The sequence below is a fragment of the Pleuronectes platessa genome, chromosome 22, assembly GCF_947347685.1.
Source record: "Pleuronectes platessa chromosome 22, fPlePla1.1, whole genome shotgun sequence".
Lineage (NCBI taxonomy): Eukaryota > Metazoa > Chordata > Actinopteri > Pleuronectiformes > Pleuronectidae > Pleuronectes > Pleuronectes platessa.
This window is the reverse complement of record NC_070647.1, coordinates 10,494,301-10,514,975: the sequence shown is the minus strand read 5'-3', so window position 1 is coordinate 10,514,975 and position 20,675 is coordinate 10,494,301. Positions and strand designations below refer to the sequence as shown.

At 46.0% G+C, this 20,675-nt stretch overlaps 1 protein-coding gene across 1 annotated transcript in view; it reads right to left on the bottom strand.

The window, feature by feature from the left end:
• Positions 1-20,675, bottom strand: part of foxp2 (forkhead box P2) — a 93,852-nt gene that overhangs the window by 32,659 nt on the left and 40,518 nt on the right. The window contains exon 3 of the mRNA XM_053415384.1: positions 9,250-9,339. Coding sequence (XP_053271359.1) covers positions 9,250-9,339 — 90 coding nt within the window. The remainder of the gene's footprint in view (positions 1-9,249; positions 9,340-20,675) is intronic.

The window sequence follows — 20,675 nt, the reverse complement described above, 5'->3', positions numbered from 1 at the left end:
CAATACTTTTGATTTGTGTTTACTTGTGAGTTACAGAAGACAAAAATCAACATTGAGTGAATGATTTAGCATCTGACACGCCGCAGAAAAACCCTGTGGTTTACTCAGACTTATATATACACACATATTTCCAGACTCACTGAAGTGCCTGTTTTTAATGGGCTGTTTGTTTGGCCTGTGTTGATGCTCCAGAGCTTCTTCAGAAAAATGCTGAGCTTTTTATAAACAGTATAAGGTTCTGAGTGAAGTTAGAAACCTTTGTGATCATCCCACCTGGTTTATCTGCATAGTTTAAGTGGTTTTATTATTTTTTCCGGCTATTTCAGAGGTGTGTTATCTGCTATATAATATACAGACCCAAGTTGACAACTTTTCAAAATAAAAGATATTTATTTGGATTCTAAATAAAAAATAATAAAATCATAAAAAAAATGGAGGTCCAAGGTTTGACCCCAACTGCTGTAGTTTATCAGAGGATGTAAAAGAAGACATGTTCAACTCAGTCTGCAGGCTGAAGACACATGGTGCCCCCCCCGGCTGCCTTTTTATTCAGATATTATGAATATTGTTCATTTTGTGTCCTAATCGCACTGAATTCACTTCTTTGAGCCCTTATGCCCTTACATATGAAACGTGAAGTTGATTCGGTGAACACTTCACAGGATATGCGATACAGGCCGACATAGATTTCTGCACTAAGGACGTAGATGACCTTTAAAATGTCAAATAATCGGCTGAGATGCAAAATTTCCAGCACAACAATTCACTAATGCAGGACTTTCAGGGGTTCGGATTCTTCCATCTTGTCAACAAATAGTCTTGACGGACAAGCTTTATGCAACTGTAACACAATTAAAATGTCAACATGTAGCAACACCTCCGCTGACACTAATTGCTGCGGTGTTTGGCATGGAGCTGCCATGACAGTAACTAGCCTATATGGTGTGTCAAGGGGCCAATAAGACATCCCTGTCCTCATCGCCAGCTAATCAAGCTGCCTTGATTACTTTCCATGCTTGTCTCTCCGCCCTCCCTCCCTCTCTCCCTCTCTCTGTCAGGCCTTGACACGTCCTTGTTTAGCTCTCCTCCACCTCAACGCCCACCCCCACCCCAGGTTCCCCCCCCCCCCCCTCTTTGATTAGCTGAGACATTTGCATGGTCACTACACATTTTTCATTTTAGAAGTCATTATGCATTAGTGGCTCCTGATCGCCCGCCTTGACTAATCCTGATGAACTGAAAATCACAGCTGAAGGTCAACTTCCAGCCGGCCCCGCCGCACATTCATATTCATATTCAAACAAATCCTGCCTCCATTGTTCATTAGGGTCTTAGAGAGAGAGAGAGGGAGAGGGGACTCCATCTGAGGTGGAGGAGGTGGTGGAGGAGGATGTTGTGGTACATCTCTTTTCTTCTCCGGACCCGAGCGCAGGGAGAGAGGAATGCATTCACAATAAGCGCGGCGGCCGAACAAAAGCCGTCAAAAGTTGCAAATTAAACAGTCTCTGTGTAATTATGCAAATGCTGTGCTTACACCTTCAATGTTATTAACCCTTGAAGCTACATTCGCTAGGTAAGTAATTACCCCTGCAGTCACTCCTGGTTTTGTGTTGGATGCTGTGACAATGGGACGAGTGCAGCTGAGAAACAACATGAGAGATGCGCTCATTAAGACCATTAATTGGATGCCGGCTCTCAAAGACGTTTTGGTTTACAAAAGGAATGCAGGAGTAGACGTGTAGGGGTTTAATGCAAATGAATGCGCAACCACAAATACACTGGAATCAAATATAAATTCAATGGGCAGCTTCTTTTTCCAGTTTTCATCAAGATCCATGAACTATGTTGAAAAACGCCTTGTCTCGCAATGTTAAATGTTAAAGACCAGCCCAAAAATTAAATGGTTTCTTTCGGGTAAAAAAGATACAAGATAAGATGTACCTTTATTTCTTTATCTGCTTATAAATCATTACGATTTATGGACAGCAAACAACTAGGTAATGACATTGGGAAGTTTCTCTTCCAGTCTGATTGGCTTTTTAGAGACATAATGGCTGATAATAATCTTCATTTCACGAATGCTCCAAACAAAAAAAGGGAAGGGGGAGAAAGAGGCACGGGGAAGAAAGGGAGAGGGGAGAGAAGGCACTGGCCCACGTCCATTGTGAAGTGCAGCATAATGCTAATTCCAGCATTTAACTGCATGCTTTTCTGCTTGACGTATCAGAGGCTCCGAGATGAAAGCAGATAAGTAATTGCTCTCCTGGTTCTTATTCTTCACTGACAACCCATAAATTTAATTTTACACACACGTTCATTTACATTTTCGAGTATATGACATGATAATTGCAGGAATATAACACCTCCATTCGGCAGGAAGCTGCATGAGGGCTTGATTGACGGGAGCGGTGAATTGAAAGGAACAGGAGGCTGAATTGCCTCTCCTGGAAATGATTTTGCCACGAAGGGATAAAATTAATGAGCATTTACCCGACGATGGCAGTGGCATAAACATCCACACGCCGTGAATAGACGCTCTCCTTCAGAGGAAGAGGAGCCATGATATCCAATTGGGCTCTGCCTGTGTTTCTCTGTAATCCGAATGATACATTTCCAGTACTGGCGCCAAAAAAGTAATTATTCATGGAATTTATTAAATAGTTTTAAATTAATTGTAGCGGAGGTGGACGCCAGGGAGCTGAATCACAAAAAAAGGTGAATCCAATTTTTGTGATAGTGCTAATTTGTACAGAATAGAGCTGCTATTAGAGGAGCTTTGGACATTTGTACCTCCTTTAATGCTCTTGTTAAACCGTGCTCACCATTTGAACTCCTATTTGTTTATGTCCCGTGTCTTAAACGTGAACGATGAGCTGTGTTGACATGAACTTTGCAGCCATGTGGTTTGCCCTCGGAGCTGGGAGGCAAAACAAAGGAGCTTTAAATTGGCTCCTGATGTGAAAACACTGGTGAGGCCCCGGACCCACAACAAGACCATCATTACACCACTCATGTCACACCCGCAGCCTGTAACCAGCCTCTCCACCGCCTCACAAAAGGTCAAGCTGCTCTGCAGAGATCTTCCAGGTAAAGCTGGTTCCTTATTTACTGCCAGAATACCTTAGGCGTTCTGGGATTAAATGCAAAACACAGAGGTGGGAACTAATAAGTACAAATACTGTATTTAAGCAGGTATCTGTGCTTTCTACTCATTACATTTTAAATGCATTTGAGGAGAATTATCTGTTTTTCAGATCTCAACCTAAATCGATAGGACGACAAGAAAGAAAAAACACTTCCTTGTCGTATATATATCTATTTAGATTTTATACATTGAGTACATTTGATTTGATACTTTTAATTGAGTATCTTTACTTCTACGTGAGTAAAGAAAGTGTGTACTTCTGCCACCTCTGGCAAAACACCACATTTCTACAGCGTTGCTGCCAACGACTGTCTGCATGCAACCAATGGGCAAAAATGCACTTCCAGCAATTACACACACTCACAGAGCGCGGTGCTTTATCTTTGCAGCAATGAGTTTTCTTATGAGCGAACTCAAATTACCAAAAGCCTGAGATAAGTGGGGCATCAGAGTTCAAACTTAAACAATTAAAGTCCAGGGGAGAGGAATTCCCTTTTATTCGATTTCATTCCGCACAATTCACTTAGTAGTAATAAGAAGGGGACGTGGGGGGGGGGGGAAGTGGCGATAAACCATAAACGTTGTGTGAACACGGGGCGGTTATCGACGACAGAGGTTGTTGCTGTAGCGCTGGACGAGGGGGGGGGCTGAGCTGCGCTAGACACAGCTGAGATAAACGCAATGAAAAATAGGAGGGTCCTTGTCGGTAATTACTGTGGATCCTTGGCAGGGAGAGTCAGCGGCTAATTAAGCCACTGGCTTCATTTGACTCTTGGTCAGAGATAAAGAAATCATGAAAAGTGCCACTGCCCACCACCCTCCTGTTTCCCATTTCATCTCAACCTCCTGAGCATCTCAGGGGACGCAGGGCCCAAACGCAGATCCCCCCCCCCCCCCCCCCCCCCTCTGCCTTGCAACACAAGGACTTCTGACCTCCCGGCTCCCTTTCAGCTGACACTGCTCATTTATTGCCATACAGCCAATTACTGCCAAACGTGGCCGAGCCATTATTGATGGCCGGGACTCTCTCCGGTTGAGGACCACCAAGGCGACAGGGCCGGGCAAGCGAGGGCCCCGCTGTGGAGTTCAAGTGTGTGGCGAGCAGTGTTTACCGTGTGGAAGAATCACAGGCGAGCCGCACTCACTCAGATGCACGTCGTGTTTTCGGCTTAGCCAGATCAATACTCCAGATTGTCAGGACTGACGCTAAGTAGATTACTAAATGTTTTCCCGAATCAATTTCCATCGCCGTGTGGAAGCAGTGCATGGGAAGTGCAATTTATCATAACATAAAGGCCCATCATGTAAAAAGCTTCTAATAAAAAACCCCAGAGGGGAATGAGAGGGGGCTTAGCATGATTTCCATATTGATTTATCTCGACATGCAGATAGTCATTGATTAAGCCCCTCGAACGTGGCGTACAGCGGCGTAGTGGCGCGACGCGGCTTGTACACATTGTTTGTGTCATTATCAGCGCGGATTGTCGCAACTTTATCGTTTTTGCCGGCACGATTGGCTACAGACCGATGCCTCCCTGCAGGTGTTAAGAGTCGGGGGTGGGGGGGAGAGAGGAGGGAGAGAATTAAAAAAGAAAAAAGAAAGTCCAGAGAAGAAGTAGAGAGAGGAGAGTGCTGAAATGGAAAGAAAGTGAGAGAGGGGCGGAGGGGGTGGGTTTCCCTCAGATGTTGCAGGTAATATGGCCTCCACTGGATCAGCCTCTTCATCAGTGACACACAGTAAATTACAAGTGCTTCAAGCAGCTCAGTGAATTATAGTTCATCACTAGGAAAAGCCTCCCCCCCACCCCCCCTCGCACTCCCTCACCACCGGGGCCCGGGCGTATCAGATCTGCCAGTTAGGATCCAATTAACACCCTGGCCAGAATCATCAGATTGCGTGTGTAAGGGCTGGTATAACTCGTTTATTGCTCCCATGTATCTTCTGTCACAAGGTAAATTTGTTGCTGCTACATCAAAGGTCTGAGCTACTTTTTTTTTCCCCCCCTTCCTCTTCTTCTTCTTTCCTTATCCCTCCCTCCCTCCCGCTCACTTTCTCTTGATCTTCCCCCCCCCCAAACTCAGCTACATCGCCTTGGGGTTGCATTTCAACTTCTTTTGCATCACAATGATGAACCTGCTCTGTCCTCGAAATTTAGCAATCTTGTCCTGTAGGTGTTGTAAATGCAGCGGGGGGGAAAAAAGAGAGAGGGAGATGGGGGGGGATGAGAAAAAAATCTTGTTTTCTGGTTACAAAAGCAGTAACCAAGGGTGTTTGACTTAAAATGTGCTGACGCTTTTTTTTCTTCATCTTCTTTTTTCGTTTTCTCTCTCAGAGTCAACACAAGTTTTCCTCATGAATAACATAATATCCCCCCCCCCACCCCTCCTTCTCTGTGATAACTTTTTTTTTTTACTCTATTTTCAGATCCAACCAGAGGGGATGCAGCGGGAAGATATATTCATAAATGTAAATGTGAGCTACCTTCCTTTAGCCACACGCGCCGGAGTCGGCTAAGCTATACTCAAGCCTGGCGACGCAGCCCTTTTCCCTGCATCTGTGTTCCGGATGAGAGCCAATAAGCAGATGAGAGCTGCCATCGAGATAATATTGGCTCAGTGGTGAGACGCGTGGGCCTGACCTTTAGGAAAGTGCGACACTTCCTAGGATGGCCCAGTGCCCACGGCCGATGATGTGACTGGCCTGGGCTTGAGGAAGCTGGAGAATTTGCACGAAACATGACTAAGTCTCCTCCCAGCCGTAAAACCTTAAATATTTTCATTCATGCGACAGGGGCAGAGCTGCGGTGGAAACGCTCACTAGAGGTAAGCTCTCGAGTTCTGTACGCGGAGAATCGGACATTAACTGTAGGGAGGGAGGTTCAGGGAGCAGCTTCAGACTGTCAGGCCCTCACGAGGCTGGGTCAGAGGGTCAATCCAGACGTTTTATATGTGGAACCTGACATATAGAGGTGGTCGTTGGGTCACGTTCGGAGGAGGAGACGTCCTGAGGTAGTTGGGTGTGTTTGCCTCGTGTAAATCTTAACGTCTTCTGCAGTTTGTTTTCAGGGACCAGAAAATTGGGTCTGGACATTTCCTGGAGTTTACATATGATTTGTTTAGAGCACATGGACGACTGTATTGGTTTTTATCCCCGGGAGCTCTCGAATCTTGTTGTCTTTGGGATCTTCTCTATATGTGGCACCTTTCATCCGAAGATATTTGAATTCTTCCAGTTTAGCCTCCATCGGAAATTTTCCTTTGGTATTCTCACGTGGGCTCAGACAGGTCCAGCTCTGCCCTGTTCCTTACCGATAATGATCAATAGTGCCACTGAGAAAAACAACTTCCACAAAGTCATTTCTGGCAATGCAAGAACTTTAAGTGCTGGTGTTTGTGTGTACACGAATTATGCATGTGTGTGTGTGTGTCTGTGTCTGTGCGAGCGAGCGAAACAACTGTCAAATTCATAGGCCTCTGTAATCCTCTCCGCCTCTCCTTGTCCGCGTTTCTTTATTTGTATTCCAAATGTCAGTGTATAAATGCCTTTCAGAGGGGGGATATTGCCACAGAGAGGAGGAGAGCTGGGGGAGAATGGAACGGAGACGAGAGGGTGTTGTGTGCCCTGGGAGAGCCGTGTAAGCAGCATGGCGGAGGCAGGGGGATTTACAGGGAGAAATAGGTGTTTATTGAGTGCTCCCGTGGGCTTACTGTGTAATAATAGACCTGTCACATTACGCAAATGTGGAGAAGCTGCTTGTGTGTGTGTGTTTGTATGTGTGTTTGTGGGACTGTTTTTTTTCTTTTACTTGTGTGTGTGTGTGTACGCGTGTGGATGCAACTGCCTGCCTGCGCTTCATCAGCTCCTGAGAAGCGCCGATGAGCGAGCGGATAGAATTAGTCAAGCGAGAGCCTTTAGCCGCTAATACGTGTAATTAAAACTGCGAGCTGGGGCACTTAGATGCTTGTGTAGTAAATAATTTACATGCCATGATCTATGGATCATTTCCTGCTCTTAAATACCGAAGACCGGAGAACAAGAGGAGAAGTGGGGGAAAGAAGCGGAGTGGCAGAGGATTTATGAGCATCTCTGCCATAAGCAGGATGTCATGGTAATATTAATCCCCCCCCCCCCCCCCCCCCCACTCTCTACGGCGCTAATCATACAAGGGGATCAATGTGCGTGATTCCTCCAGTGGAAAAGTGGCAGCATGATTGCCATCGACGCTTATCAAGCCACAAAGTTAATAAAATATTGCAGTACAGCATCCATTGTGGCCTCATAATCCAGGTAAATAATGCGGCTTTATTGGATAAACTCCCCACAGACGGGAATAATAGGCGAAAAAAATATATAGTGCTGACACAAATGTGGAATGGCACAATAATAATAAGGGGTTTTAAATCAAGTGAGAGTTTCCACTGCTTTATATTGATATTTGCACAATGAAATATTACAGCTAAAATGTCAGTGGAAATGAGTGGATTGAGTCCCAGTGCAGAAAGGATCCAGCAGGCCCTGCTTGAGCCCAGTGAGAGACTTGGTGGCGCCTCGGCCTGCGATGGCAACTTTCTTGGAACAGAAAGGTGAGGACGTTATAATGGGTGTTAATAAAGGCTGGATCAACAGATGGATTAGTCGGGAGCCGATCGGCGAGGCCCTCCCGGTTTTATACCGATTCATATCGCGAGACAAGGATGGAGTAAGCAAGTGTAAATATTCAATATTTACCATGTGCTAGTGTTATTAGAGGCAAGGGGGCCTGGACGCCGGCTCACGGTTATCGTGCGCCCAACGCCGCTCTCATTCAATATTGTTCCTCCTGCCATGTATGTATTGTATTTGGCAACTATGGAGGCATTTGTAGATCTGGAACCCGTTTGTTTGAGTGTTTTCACTTTGGCATGAAGGAGCCTCAAACAGAGGGAGCACAATAAGAAAACTTTTCTCCCCCTCCAGCAGCTCAATAATTAATTTCCACTCAAATAAACAAACAACCCCCTCGATAATCCCGACGCCATCATGTGTGAATAAAACGATAATATTAACAGACTTGATGAGGTTGAATTATTTAAACGCAAGAAAGAGGAAAAAGCACGGCCGAGGCTTTGCTAACCTTATCTCCTCCCCTGTACGTAATTAGGTACACAGGGGTGTGACTCCGATTGGAGGCGTCGACATTGTTAAGACTGTGAAAATATCAACGGGTGAGGTTAACGCCAATTTCCCTGTCATTATTGAAACGCGCTTCTAATGAGGTGAACCATTGCTCCCTGATATTACTTATTAGCCGAGTGGAGGGCACAAACTCCCACACTTCAATTTCAAATGGATAGAAAAAATGAATTGAATAATAAAAGAATACTAATAATAGAAAAACTCGGAGCAGATGTCAAGGGGGGGGGGGGGGGGGGGCCTTACGTAAAAAATTTAAAAAACCAAGAGACTCGCTGGTGTGAACAAAAAGTCTTGACACCGCGAAGAAACGTGTTGATGTGCGAGTGTGTAGTCAGCGTACAATCTATGTGTGTGTTTGTGTGTGTGTGCATATGTGTACAAGTGTGACCTTTTCCAAACCACAGACAACAGAAATAGACAGCTGGACGAATCAATAAGGCAAATTAGTGTTGAAGAGTGGAATTGACAGGCAGTTAAAATTAGCCGTCGTCGGGCTGACAAGTCTTTTCAAATAATATCTAACCTCTGGATATTTCGTGTCAACGCCACAATGGATCCAGTTAGAGAAGCGCATGGATCAAACAGGTCCTCCATTTTGTCGTCTGACTCAATAACCCTTGGGTATTCTTGAAGTTGTAATTATTGTCCAGTCTGGTGGACAATACACACGGACTATGACACGTATTCTTGACAATAGGAAGACGGCTCGTGGAGGGAACTGTGCACTCAGAGATCTGTTGTGTCTTTCCTCGCGTCTCGTTGACACTTAGCTTCCTGGGGACCGGCTCGTCCGGCTTTAGGATTCCAGTGACAGGCCCGCGGATTGCGTTGGCAAATCAAACACACTTGTGGAGCAGAGGAAATCTTCTTTTCGCGGGGAGCATGTATTATGGATGGACTTAAGAGATTAGGCGGGGAGCTGCTTTACCTGCAGTGGACGCTGCTTGTCCTGGCTCTTTGGAGATTTCAGGCCACTGCCTGGCTGCTGCAAGAGTAATTGCCTCGCTGCTTGTAGGGCCTGGGAAGAGAGAGAACACAAAACAGAAAGGACGGTGTGAAAAAACGAGGAGAAGAGGCACTGGAAAAAAAAAAACATATATCCGATTTCCTGAAACTGACAGAAGAGATAATGAAAATTTGAATTGGCATCTTTCTGGCAGATTCCCATGACACAAAGTAACAGTAGTCATGCTCCAAGAAAACTGTTGCGTCATCATATCAAAAACACTCCCTTTTACAAGTTCACACAGATACACAGACACCAGAGCTTTTGCCAACGTGCACTTTGGAAGGCTTTTCGCTAAACTTGCCATTTGCGTGTGGACTAGAGGCTAAAGCGCTAAGGAGGAGGTTCGCTTTGCAAAGACTCCTCATCAGTGTGGACAGGCCATGAAAACCAGGTCTAGAACACGTCCAGATGTTGTTAACACCACCACGTTCCAGAAACAAGTCGCAGAGCTGCGATCGAGAATGAATAGATTGTTTAAAGCACCGCAGAAGAAGAGGGTGGAGGAGGTGCTGAGCTGCAGAAGAGGAAAAAAAAAGAAGAGAGATCCACAGCGTCAGTGGAATTGACCTGTCTAGTGTGTGCTCAACTGAAATACCCACTTCTCTCTGCAAATTACTGCCACATTTGCATATTCATAATATCAATTTGAAGTAGAGGCAGCGCCACGTGAAGTGTCTCTGGGAGCTGTAATTAAAGTTGACAAAATCAACATCAGATTACATTTAGAGTGAATTAACTAGCAGCCCAGGTTTTAACACTGTGCATTAAGGGTGCTTGTGAGCAGGGGACGGGTGATAGATACAGAGAGATGGGTCGGTGGATAGACGGAGGGAGAGAGGGACCTTCCCCTTTCTGATGCAATTAGCTCATAGCTGTTTACACATAGAGGAATTAGTCAAATGTGTAAAAAAGACGTGTTGCCATATGTCGGCTTGATCCGAATCGTAGCAGCTGAGGACGAGGAGTCATTCATATCTCTGGGGTTTGAGGGGATTACAGATCTCCTCCCGCCCCAGCTGCGTGTACCGACCGGGTGTGTGACGAGTGGAGCTGCAGCTTCACAGGTACGGCGGCAGCTGGGCGAGCAGCTTCACTCCCCGATCTTCAAGAGCACACGGATAAAAAGACGTCTGCTCGAAAAGGAACATCGTGCACAGCTGCTGCTACTACTGCTGCTGCACAGTCGTATATCGTGTATTCTTTAGGCCCACGAGCATCAAGTGGGAGAAGAGGGGGGGGGGGGCATTTATGCACAAACACACACACACACACACACACACAGGGACACAACACAACAACTTCACAGGTGTTTTCTTTTTTTTTGAGGAAAAAAAGAAGAGGACGAGTAGGAGGAGAAGCGATGAGCGACGGAGAGTGACACTTCCTCAGGAATCGGGGGGGCTCGTTTTTTATATTTTTTTATCCTGGTGCTTGCTTGCCAGTATCCATGACAACAGCTGCCTTGACGGTGCGTGCATATGGCGCGGCTCTCGCCAGCTGGTGGGAACAATGTTTGAACTAGTACATTGAGATCCTGAGCAAACAGGGGGTGTGGGGGGGTGTGGGGGGGGGGGAGACGGGAGAGAGAGAGGGGAGGCAGTGAAAAAAAGAAAGAATGAGAGAGAGCACGAGAGGAGGGGAGAGGGATAAAAAAAAAAGTTGCCACGTCTTAACCCCTCAGGGAACGTAGCCACCCCCCTGATCAATTATGAAAAGACAGAGCTGGGGGGGGGTGCATGGAGAGGTGGTGGATCCGTCTGGCTGGCTGCTCGGGAGGAGCCAGCCTTTCTGAACTCGAGTAAACAAACATTACACTGGCACTGGGTCCTAACTGCATTGATCCGTCTCCTTGGTAAGAGCCTAGTCGCCACCCGCTTTTTATATGTGTGTGTGTGTAGTGTGACATCTGTAATCTGAGTCTTTAATCAGCACACACACACACACACATGCAGAAAAAGTAGCTTGTAGCACCTGCAGCAGCCAAGCACACACTCACACACACACAGGCGTGCACGTGATGCGCTGGCGTTCTTCTTCGAGACGGGAAATCAAACACGGCGCCCGACTTTCGCTTCCTTGAACCGAACACAAAAGACAAAACAAATTCCTCGAACGCAGCCAATCACGTCAGTAATTAAAGCGCGGCCTAATTAATCTCGCCGTGATTGGTGAATCAAAGTAATTATAAGGCTTATTGAGTCCCGCACACTGTAGTTAGAGGGGAGGCTGCTTGATGAGAGCGAGCCCGAGGTAGCCGTCTGGAGGAAATGTTTATTCGTGTGTGAATCAATAATGACTCTCCGCGTTGTACCCAAAGTCAAAAGAGAGGCCGGGTGTATTATGCACAGTCAGGAGTGTAAAGAAAGGGATGTTTGTGGCTGCGCTCGCTGCTGGGTACACACGGCAGGAGGTGCAGGTATGAGAGGTGATGCAAAACGGCAACTAGTCTGCCCAGACTGCAAAAGAACAAGTGCTTCTCCAAACATAACAGACCATATTAACAGCGGCCAAACTTTCCCCGAGCGGTTTGTCAAGCCTCACGCTGTCTGTCGCCTCTACTGCGAAAGTGGGGCTAGCCATTTTTCTGAGAGGAAACAGACACAGAGTCCTGTCCCCCCCCCACTCACTTTCGCTCGCTTCTGAGTATTCAGCCATTACAGTAAAAGGCGCCAATTTGTGCCGCCCACTTCCCACTCCACGTCGATGGCGAGCCGGAGCCCACCTCAGAGCGCGGAAAAGCGCCGAATGCCAAGAAAAGTCATCAAAAGTTTTGCTGGAGAGCTGCTGCGGCGGCGGCGGTGGACAAAAACACAGACCGAGTGCAAAGCGCCTGTCGGTTTAACCTGGGTTGCTATGCACGGAAAAATGACATCCCCTGGTCTATTAATGCACACATTGTATAAACAGCCCCGATGTGACACATTCTTCAGAATGAGAGAGTCGGCCAGACAGAGAGAAAGAGAGAGAGAGAGAGAGAGAGGAGAAGAGGAAAAAAGAGCCAGGCCCGCTATATAAATAACAAGGCACTCAGAGGCATATTTGATGTTGATATCCATCACCGAGGTTGGAAAGGAGGAAGAAAATAAGACGGGGGGAAAATAACACACAGAGCGACCGAGACCGCGACACGGGGATCCTTATGAAAATAAGATTCAGCCCAAATGGATCTGGTGTAATTGGTTTCAGATAGTGAGGTCAGGAGAAAGGCGATACGGGCGACTATTATGCGAAACGGACTAAGAAACAAGAATGTTTACACAGGCATTCCTCTGCTACATTAATAGGCATGCAGACATCACCGGAGAGAGGGGGGGGGGGTAGAGGGCGAGAAGAGACTGACGGAGGAGGAGAACACCAGCCTTCCATTCATCCCTCTATTCTCCACTCTCCAATGTCCCAGTGTTTGGAGTCTATACAAAACAGGGTAATAAGGAACACACATCACAATGCACCTTTGTAAGGAGCATGCAAAGATCTTAAACAAGCATGAAATACATTAGCGGGGGCCCTGCAATACCGGGCCAAACCATTACAAATCTCCAGATTGCTTATTGTGTGCGCGGCGGAGTCGGGGGTGACGGCGAGGAAATAAGCCATCCTGCTAAGAATGTGGCTCTTTCAAATCCACCTGGAGACCGCGCGTTGTGCAGCCACGACATTGGAATTGGACACATCCGAGGGGAGTGTGACATCGTGTCTGGACAGTGCTGATCACTTGGTGGCCCGGGTCACATCAGTTCTGTCGTTATTAGGGGGATATGGCGGATTTTGGACGATGATGACACAGGTGTGAAATAAGCCGCCCAGCGACAGGTACGTCTGACATGGCGGCCCGGCTGAGGTGAAGTAACTGCAAACAGGGCCCATCGATTGTTGATCATTGAGAAATGAGTTGGATCGCGATGATGCTGTGTTTCTGTTGTGTGTGTAAGATATTTATGTTTGTGTGTATGCACATGTGTGTATGTGTGTGTGTCTGTCACAGGGAGTAAATGTCTGCTGTTCACCACTAGGCTGTCGGCCAGAACGACTCCAGTCACGCTGACAGCTTAGACAACTCCCACATACAAACACACACACACACACACACACACACACACAGAGTACTGCACCAGGGTTATCTATCTTCGCTTCCAGAAAACAAAACAAAAGAGGCCAGAAAAAGGGAAAGTGTGACACTTTCACAAGCTTAGGGGCGGAAAACAAGGCACAAACAGTTTAGGCTGAACAAACAAACACGGCTGATTGGACTGAGGCTGCGGGGGGGAGATATACGCTGACACTCCACACCAAAATATTTACACCTTATCTTCTTATATAAGTGGATTCGGGGCAGATGGATGGATGGCTACGGATTTGGAAGGGTTGACTGGAGAGGATAGACAAATGAGAAGATAGAGGGTGGGGATAACGTGTCCCATACAATGTGTGAATGCAAAAGAGGGGTTTGTGAGTTTGTGAAAACAAGTGAATATATTCTGGAATATATTGTCACAGACCCTAAAGAGTCTGCATGAAAGAATTGAAGGGATCAGAACCATATCACAGAGAACGTGTGTGATCTATAAATCCTGAGAAAAGTGTCCCAAGCCATTGCTCGGGTTGTAAAAATGCTGCTTTAAGACGTGCCAGTCCCGCTAGTTAAATGTCGGGGGAAATATCGGAGTAGGGAAATGTTCGGTGTTGTTGACGTGTCCAACATGCGACGGACAAGAAACTGGAAGAATGCACAAATATCTGAGGACGACAGAGAGGAGCCAAAGATGTCAACAGATTCAAGAGCTGTTGGTGATGAGGACAGGTTGGAGTCCTTCATGCTCTACGCAGGTGCCACCGACTGTTCAGGATATTTTCCTGTTACTATGAATGGAGTTCATGTCTAAAAACAATCGAGGAAAAGGGTCACACTGATTCCTGCAGCACAGGTGAGAGGAACAAACAACAAGGACGTGGTGCATGGAAAATAAATGTATGCGATGACTCTAGAAGATCCCTGATGGGTTCTTCAAACACTCACTGGAAAATGAATGCCGGCACCATGACTGTTTTGAGATCAGGCCAATGCTTGATCCATTCAACTGAAGTGACGCAGCCACGGGAGTAGAAAGACTCCCATCCTTTCATAAAGGTCAGAACTGGTGCCTCAATAACGGCTGCAGATTCAGATCCCATATTGCCTCCACAAAGCCGCCACAGAGCAGAATGCACATGTGGATCCAGTCACCTTTGCATGGTTGAGTACTTGAAAAAGGGGGAATAAAAAATAATGACTCCTTGACTGCAGTTGCAGACGCAGAGGAGGAGATGGCGGAGATGCAGGAATGCAAAAAAAAAAGAAACGGCTCAAACTGACCAGAAGGCCTTTTTGCAACGTGACAAAACTGGATAATTTATTTTGAAAGAAATGTGACAGATTCTCCAGAAAGTTGAAGCGGATTTGAACCATTAGTTGCACTACGAAAGAACATCCAAGGAAAACAAAATGCTGCATTTCAGAGAATATCTGTTTCCATGCTTTCCCCATTTGGACCAGATGCAACTTTGACTTGTTTACACCTTTAAGGCCGTTTGTGTGCGACCGTAATAATTTACAACGAAAGCCAAATGTTTTAAGTTGTCAATATTTTTAGGCTGAGAAGTTAAAGTTCATGTAAACGTTGGCGATTCTATCAGGCCCTCAGGTTTAAGGTGGTCGTTTTCAAACAATACTGAGGTTTGAGGGTCTGCTTTTATTCAGGACATTAGGTCTTAATGGGTTAACTGACAAGTGCCTAAGAAAATCTAAAATCATCCAGAGGTAGTTGCCGTTGGGCTCCCTCCCTATTTGACCGAGGATCATCTGGCTCCAATAATCAATGGGACGGTGGCGAGCAGGAAACCAAAATCTGACAGAGTCCCAACAGAAACCTTCTCACATGGGGCTTTCATGCGAAACTGGCGAGAAACCAAGGAGAAAGAAAGAGGGAGGAAGAGAAGAATTTGGAAAGTATGTAGGAGTAATGAGCATTTGAATGTATGACTCAATAAATCAACAGTCTGCAGCGAACAAGGGAGGGAGGGAGAAAGAAAAGGGAGGAGGAGGAGGAGGAGGAGGAGGGGGAAGGTCCGTGGAGAATCTGCTTGGACCTCAGGACTGGAGGTAAAACTATCCAGGAGAACAATGGGCTCCTGTGTCCCACTCCGCTATCTCCGCGTCGGAGTTTCCAGCTACTTCAGCTTCCTCCGTCTGAATCCGAGCACGAGAATACACTTTGTCGTGTCTCCATTTGTTGTCTCGGCCTCTTATATTCTTCCCTAAACCCGACATATTGAGCGCTTACTCTCTTCAACTCCTTTGAATTCAACTCAACTCTTTCTCTCTCACCTTTCTTCCTTCTCCCTCCCTCCCTCTCTCCACACGCTCAAATCACATTATTCATTTCTTACCCTGATCTTTCCTCACACACACACACAAACACACACAAACACACACACACTCGTAGACGCACACAAACACGTCGCCCACTCCTTGTTTATTGATTCTCTAGATTAAAAATTCCTAGGGTGGAGGATTGTAACACACAAGCATCAAATTATTTTTGGGCTGTGCTTATTTGCCTTTCCCTTGCATCTATTTGGCCTGTGTCTGTAGACAATTATGCCGACCCAGCCCCAGACTCAGGTGCTAATAATGAAGGACAAATAGAATCATATGTGTAAACTTCCCCCACTGATGAAAATTTATATTAACTTTCTGCCACAGTAAACAGAGCTGCATAGCTACACCCTCCCGGGAGGATTGACAAGATGAATTTGCTCGCTGCTACCCCAGGAAGGAAAGGGAGAGATGAGCGGTGGGGAGTAAAGGAGGGGCGCCTGGCTGTATTGTGTAACCTCTCACTTGTTTTTTTAAGGAAACACAGGTCTGTTTTGCCCATCGCACATAAAGCGAGTGTGTTTATGTCTGTGAGGGAGAGTTGAAGGGTGCATACATGTATATTTATATATAAATATATATATTCGAGCAAATATGTGTGTGTCTGCAGAGACGCCGGGAGGCCGCATGCCAGCAATAACAGCGAGCGTGGCCTGCCGTCGCTAACATTCACTCCCATCCCGACCTCCCGCTGCTGCTCTGTGCAAACACAATGATATATCTGTTTGAGCACGGGAGAATAAACGTGAGTAACGTGAAATGAAATTTAAAACAAGAGCGCTTTGTCTCCCTCAAACAAAAATATATATAAATACAATTTTTATCATGGTCTGAAAGTTGGAGCATAAAAATGGCTAAACTCAAATCCAGATGTCTTCACTGCTTCTGTTCTTCAGACAATCTTCTGTCCATTGTCTCGGAGCATCTCCTTCCATGCTTCATTACTTATGGAATCCAATTTACCCCGACAATGCACCTGCTTCCTCTGCTCTGTCTCCGCTGGTGGCTTTAGCAAGTCTACTATGACCTGCGCTGCATTGCTGCGTTTAGATAAGGTGACAGCAGGCCCATTCAGCGACGCTTCTTTTTTTATCTACTGCTGCTCTTAGGGAAGTCCTTTAGAGCCCGGCGACGGAGAGAGCTCCTCAATATACTATCACAAAGAGACAGAGAGGAGGGAAAATAGAGACGGAGCGAGAAGAGTTCGTCCGAGGCGTGTGTGGGGGTGGGAGAAGAGAGAGGTGCGTGTGTGTTCGAGGCAGACAGTCCAAGTGTGTGTGTGTGTGTGTGTGTGTGTGTGTGTGTGTGTGTGTGTGTGTGTGTGTGTGTGTGTATGTGTGTCTTAGAGAGGTCAAGTGTTCTCCGAGCAAAAGCAAAGCTGGCTTGAGCCACGAGTGTTGGACTGTGCAGCCCTGCATCCATATATGAGGAAAAAACAAAAACAGACACATTCTCTCAGCGTTACACACTTTCTCTCTCCTGAAGCGCTTGATTTCCTCTTCAGGTGATTATGATCCCTCTCCTTTTCACAGTTCCAGACGAGTGGAGGTCAAACAGCTGGATGAATACCCAATAGGAAATGTTGCGTTCAAGCCAGACGTGGTTCATTTGGAAAAGGAGGCCAGGGGAAAAACTGGAATTGAGGGATTGGGAATTGAAATCAATCGCTTTGACCTAGTTGCTTATAAGGAGAGCGATTTGAAGTCCCTACGATACATGCACTTGACCAATCGGGAATCAGTCTCTCTCAATCCTAATGTCGCGATAGCCTCAAATAACAAAATGAAACCAAACCTACTAAAAAATGAGCACTATGACAGAATTCATCTTTGCAAAATACTTATTGGATGTGTAGTTTGACTTTTTAGTTTCAAAATCCCATCTGTTAACATAGAGGAGGCTTGATTTGTGATCTATACTGACGCCAGCCACCAAGGGGCCGATGAAGATGTTTTGGCCTCAATTTACAGGGCCTATAGTAGTAACAGCTGTCTGTATGATATTATATGTATATAAATTATACATATAAATTATACATATATTCGGGGGAACAGCTGTATTTTAGTGCAAAGTGGGGTTTTCCTCGTCCTTCTTGTCAGTGGATCAGACAGAATGAAGTTGTTTTTCACAGCGCTCGTGTCTGTCTTTGTTGACAAGGCCTATTAAGAGGCTCCCACTCCAAAAAACATGGCCAGAGGCGACTAGTAAACTGACTGTGGCACCAGAGAGCAAGCAGCTGCCGCCGAGCCGTCTTGTTTTGCGCGGAATGCCAATATCAATAGATGCTGCTGAGACGATCAATGTGCTGACACAAACGTGTGCATATGTGCTATGTACATAAAAAGACACATGCACAAACAAAGATGGACAAATAAAAAAGGTTGGGTAAGCCCTGGCTGGCCCCTCTCAGCTGCTGCATGCTGGGTAGGTAACACGCAGCATGCATACAGAACGCTAAAAAGTGATTAGGAAGACTAGAGAGCGGTGGTGCTTTTATTCATGTATTATGTATTATGCAATACTGGACTCAAAGAGACATTACTAAGAGGAGATGTGTGTTTGGACGCAAATGTCCGAATGAGTTGGACATGACAGTCAACAGACTTCCCGTCTAGCTCCCTAAGACAGAGGCTGTGCAATGCATGGAGCAGGTCACTGTCAGGACAATTCACAGAGAGCGTGTGGATGATGGTTTCTATCCGGATGCCAGCACACATTACCCAGTCGCCACCTCTCCTCTAAACCAAACTTATTTTCCAGTGGGTGAGAACAGGTCTCAAACGGAAAATGTCCAGACCTGATTCTCTGCACACTGTCCAGAATTCAAATACATTTTTGAGTGAGTGGCACTGACAGCCAAGTGAAACTTAACCCCAGGGTTTTTGGCTGAAGGGCCTCTCCTTGGAATTCAGAAAATGCCTTTTGAATGCTAAGCTAAGTCATCAAGGATGTCTGGCTATGCATGATGACACCAGTAGCAGCAAACACACCATGGCTAGGACCGCTGGTGCAGACTGCTGGTGCTGAGACAGCCGGGACTAAAGCAGCAGTGTCAGAGGACATGGTGGGGAACGATGTGGTGGTTCAGGGGTTCAGTTTCAGCATAGATTGGAGAATCACCTTTGATTATGACTTTTCTTTTTATCTATGAATGCCCTGGCGTAGTGACATCAGAGCGCTCCAAGACGGTTTGAAACAGTAGGTGACGTTATGACCGACGTCAATTAAAAGCCCCACTGCTCTATGCCTGTGTGTTGACTCCAGCAACCCAAGCCTGTGTGTCCGTTTAGTGCACGTGTATAAGACTCCGTCCTGGGAGCTCTGCTGTTGCAGGTCAATAGTAGGAGGGTCTGTCTGTCTCTTCCTGCAAAGCTGCAGAAGTTAAGTGCTGAGTGTTGCTCGAGTGACTGGAGGTGAAGAGAGAGAGAGCACCCTGAGGACCTCATCTCTTGGCCTTCAGGCTCATGTGACGAACGTTTACTGCTGTAAACAGCACCTTGTCCAACTTTTCTTACTTCTTATATCAGGTAAGAGGAGGAAACTTGATTGATACTTGTTTCCCACTACTAGAGCAAGTCAGGAAAGACATTTAGTGGTCATTACATCGTTTATAAAAGTTTATGTGACTCCTCGGTCTTGCAGTTAGCCCCCGGTCTCCTCAGTGAGGCTGCGCTCCATTTAGAGTGATATATCTTCCAATGACTAGCACACTTCCCCCAAAGATCAACTCAATAAATAGCCACTACCATCTGCCTGTGGAGGGGGCCATGGATCACGCTCATCTCCCTTCCCCTCTTTCTCTCCTTACTCTTATGCAACACTTCTCCTTCTCTCCTCCTCCTCCTCCTTCCTTTTTCCTCCCTGCGTCGTACCTTGGTGGTTGTCTCGTGAATATTCCAATTACAGCGATGTGCGTTTGACCTTTAAGTGAGCTGGAGAAGATATAGTTATCCGGCTTCCACTCTGACACCCTGCATCTATCAATCAGCTGCTCCACACCGACACCACCACCACTAAATAGTGTGTTTGCATGTTTGTGTGTTGGCAAATGTGTGTGCGTATGAAATGCGAGGAAGAGGTAGAGAGGAGAGCTATCGCAGTGGAGAGAGTGTGTGATAAGAATGTAAAAATTCATAGGGTTTGTGTGGGAATGCATGAACGTACATCACCTCACACACACACGTAGAAGCAGGGAGAGAGATGTTTTAACATTTTTCTTTAATCTGGAACCAGCCTGACTGAACCGTGCCTCCATAAACAAAGCCTCTCCCAGCAGCATCCTATATCACGCTTCTGAGATCAAGCGAGCCGAGTCATCCTTCTTTAGTTTCACTCTCATTCGCCGCCCTCTCCGAGGGGCTAATCTACATCTTTCATTGAATCAAGAATGGAAATTCACAAGCAATGCTTCTTTTTCAATTTCATGCTAAAGTAGCTCAAGTTAGTGGATGTAATTTCTCCTAACAAGAAAATGTATCACTCTGTTGCACACTTAGTTCGGCTATGTGAGAAAAGGGCCCCTCCTTTCCGCATTTTTTTTTTTCTTTCTTGGGCTTTGATAAATGTGCCAAAAGCATGATCACTCCCTTCACAGCACTCCATACAAGGACAGAACAATTACAGATTGAAAAAAAAATAAAACCCTCTAGTTGAAAATTTGAATGAAAGATAAATGACACATCATTTAGGGCTGCGGTGGAGGCATTACAAAATTAAGGAGGTTATTTTACACTCATTGTCGAGACGGCAACTTGTGAGTTAGGTCATTGTGCTCTTTCCATGCGTTTTGTGTTGGCTATCGGTGTCTGAGCAGGGGAAAAACAAGTAGTTCCAGTGATTAATAGAGGGATTCTCTCCTCACACATTTAAAACTTCTGCCAACAAAGACGTATTTCCTCACTGCGACAGAAATTCTGGGCAGGAAAAAAAA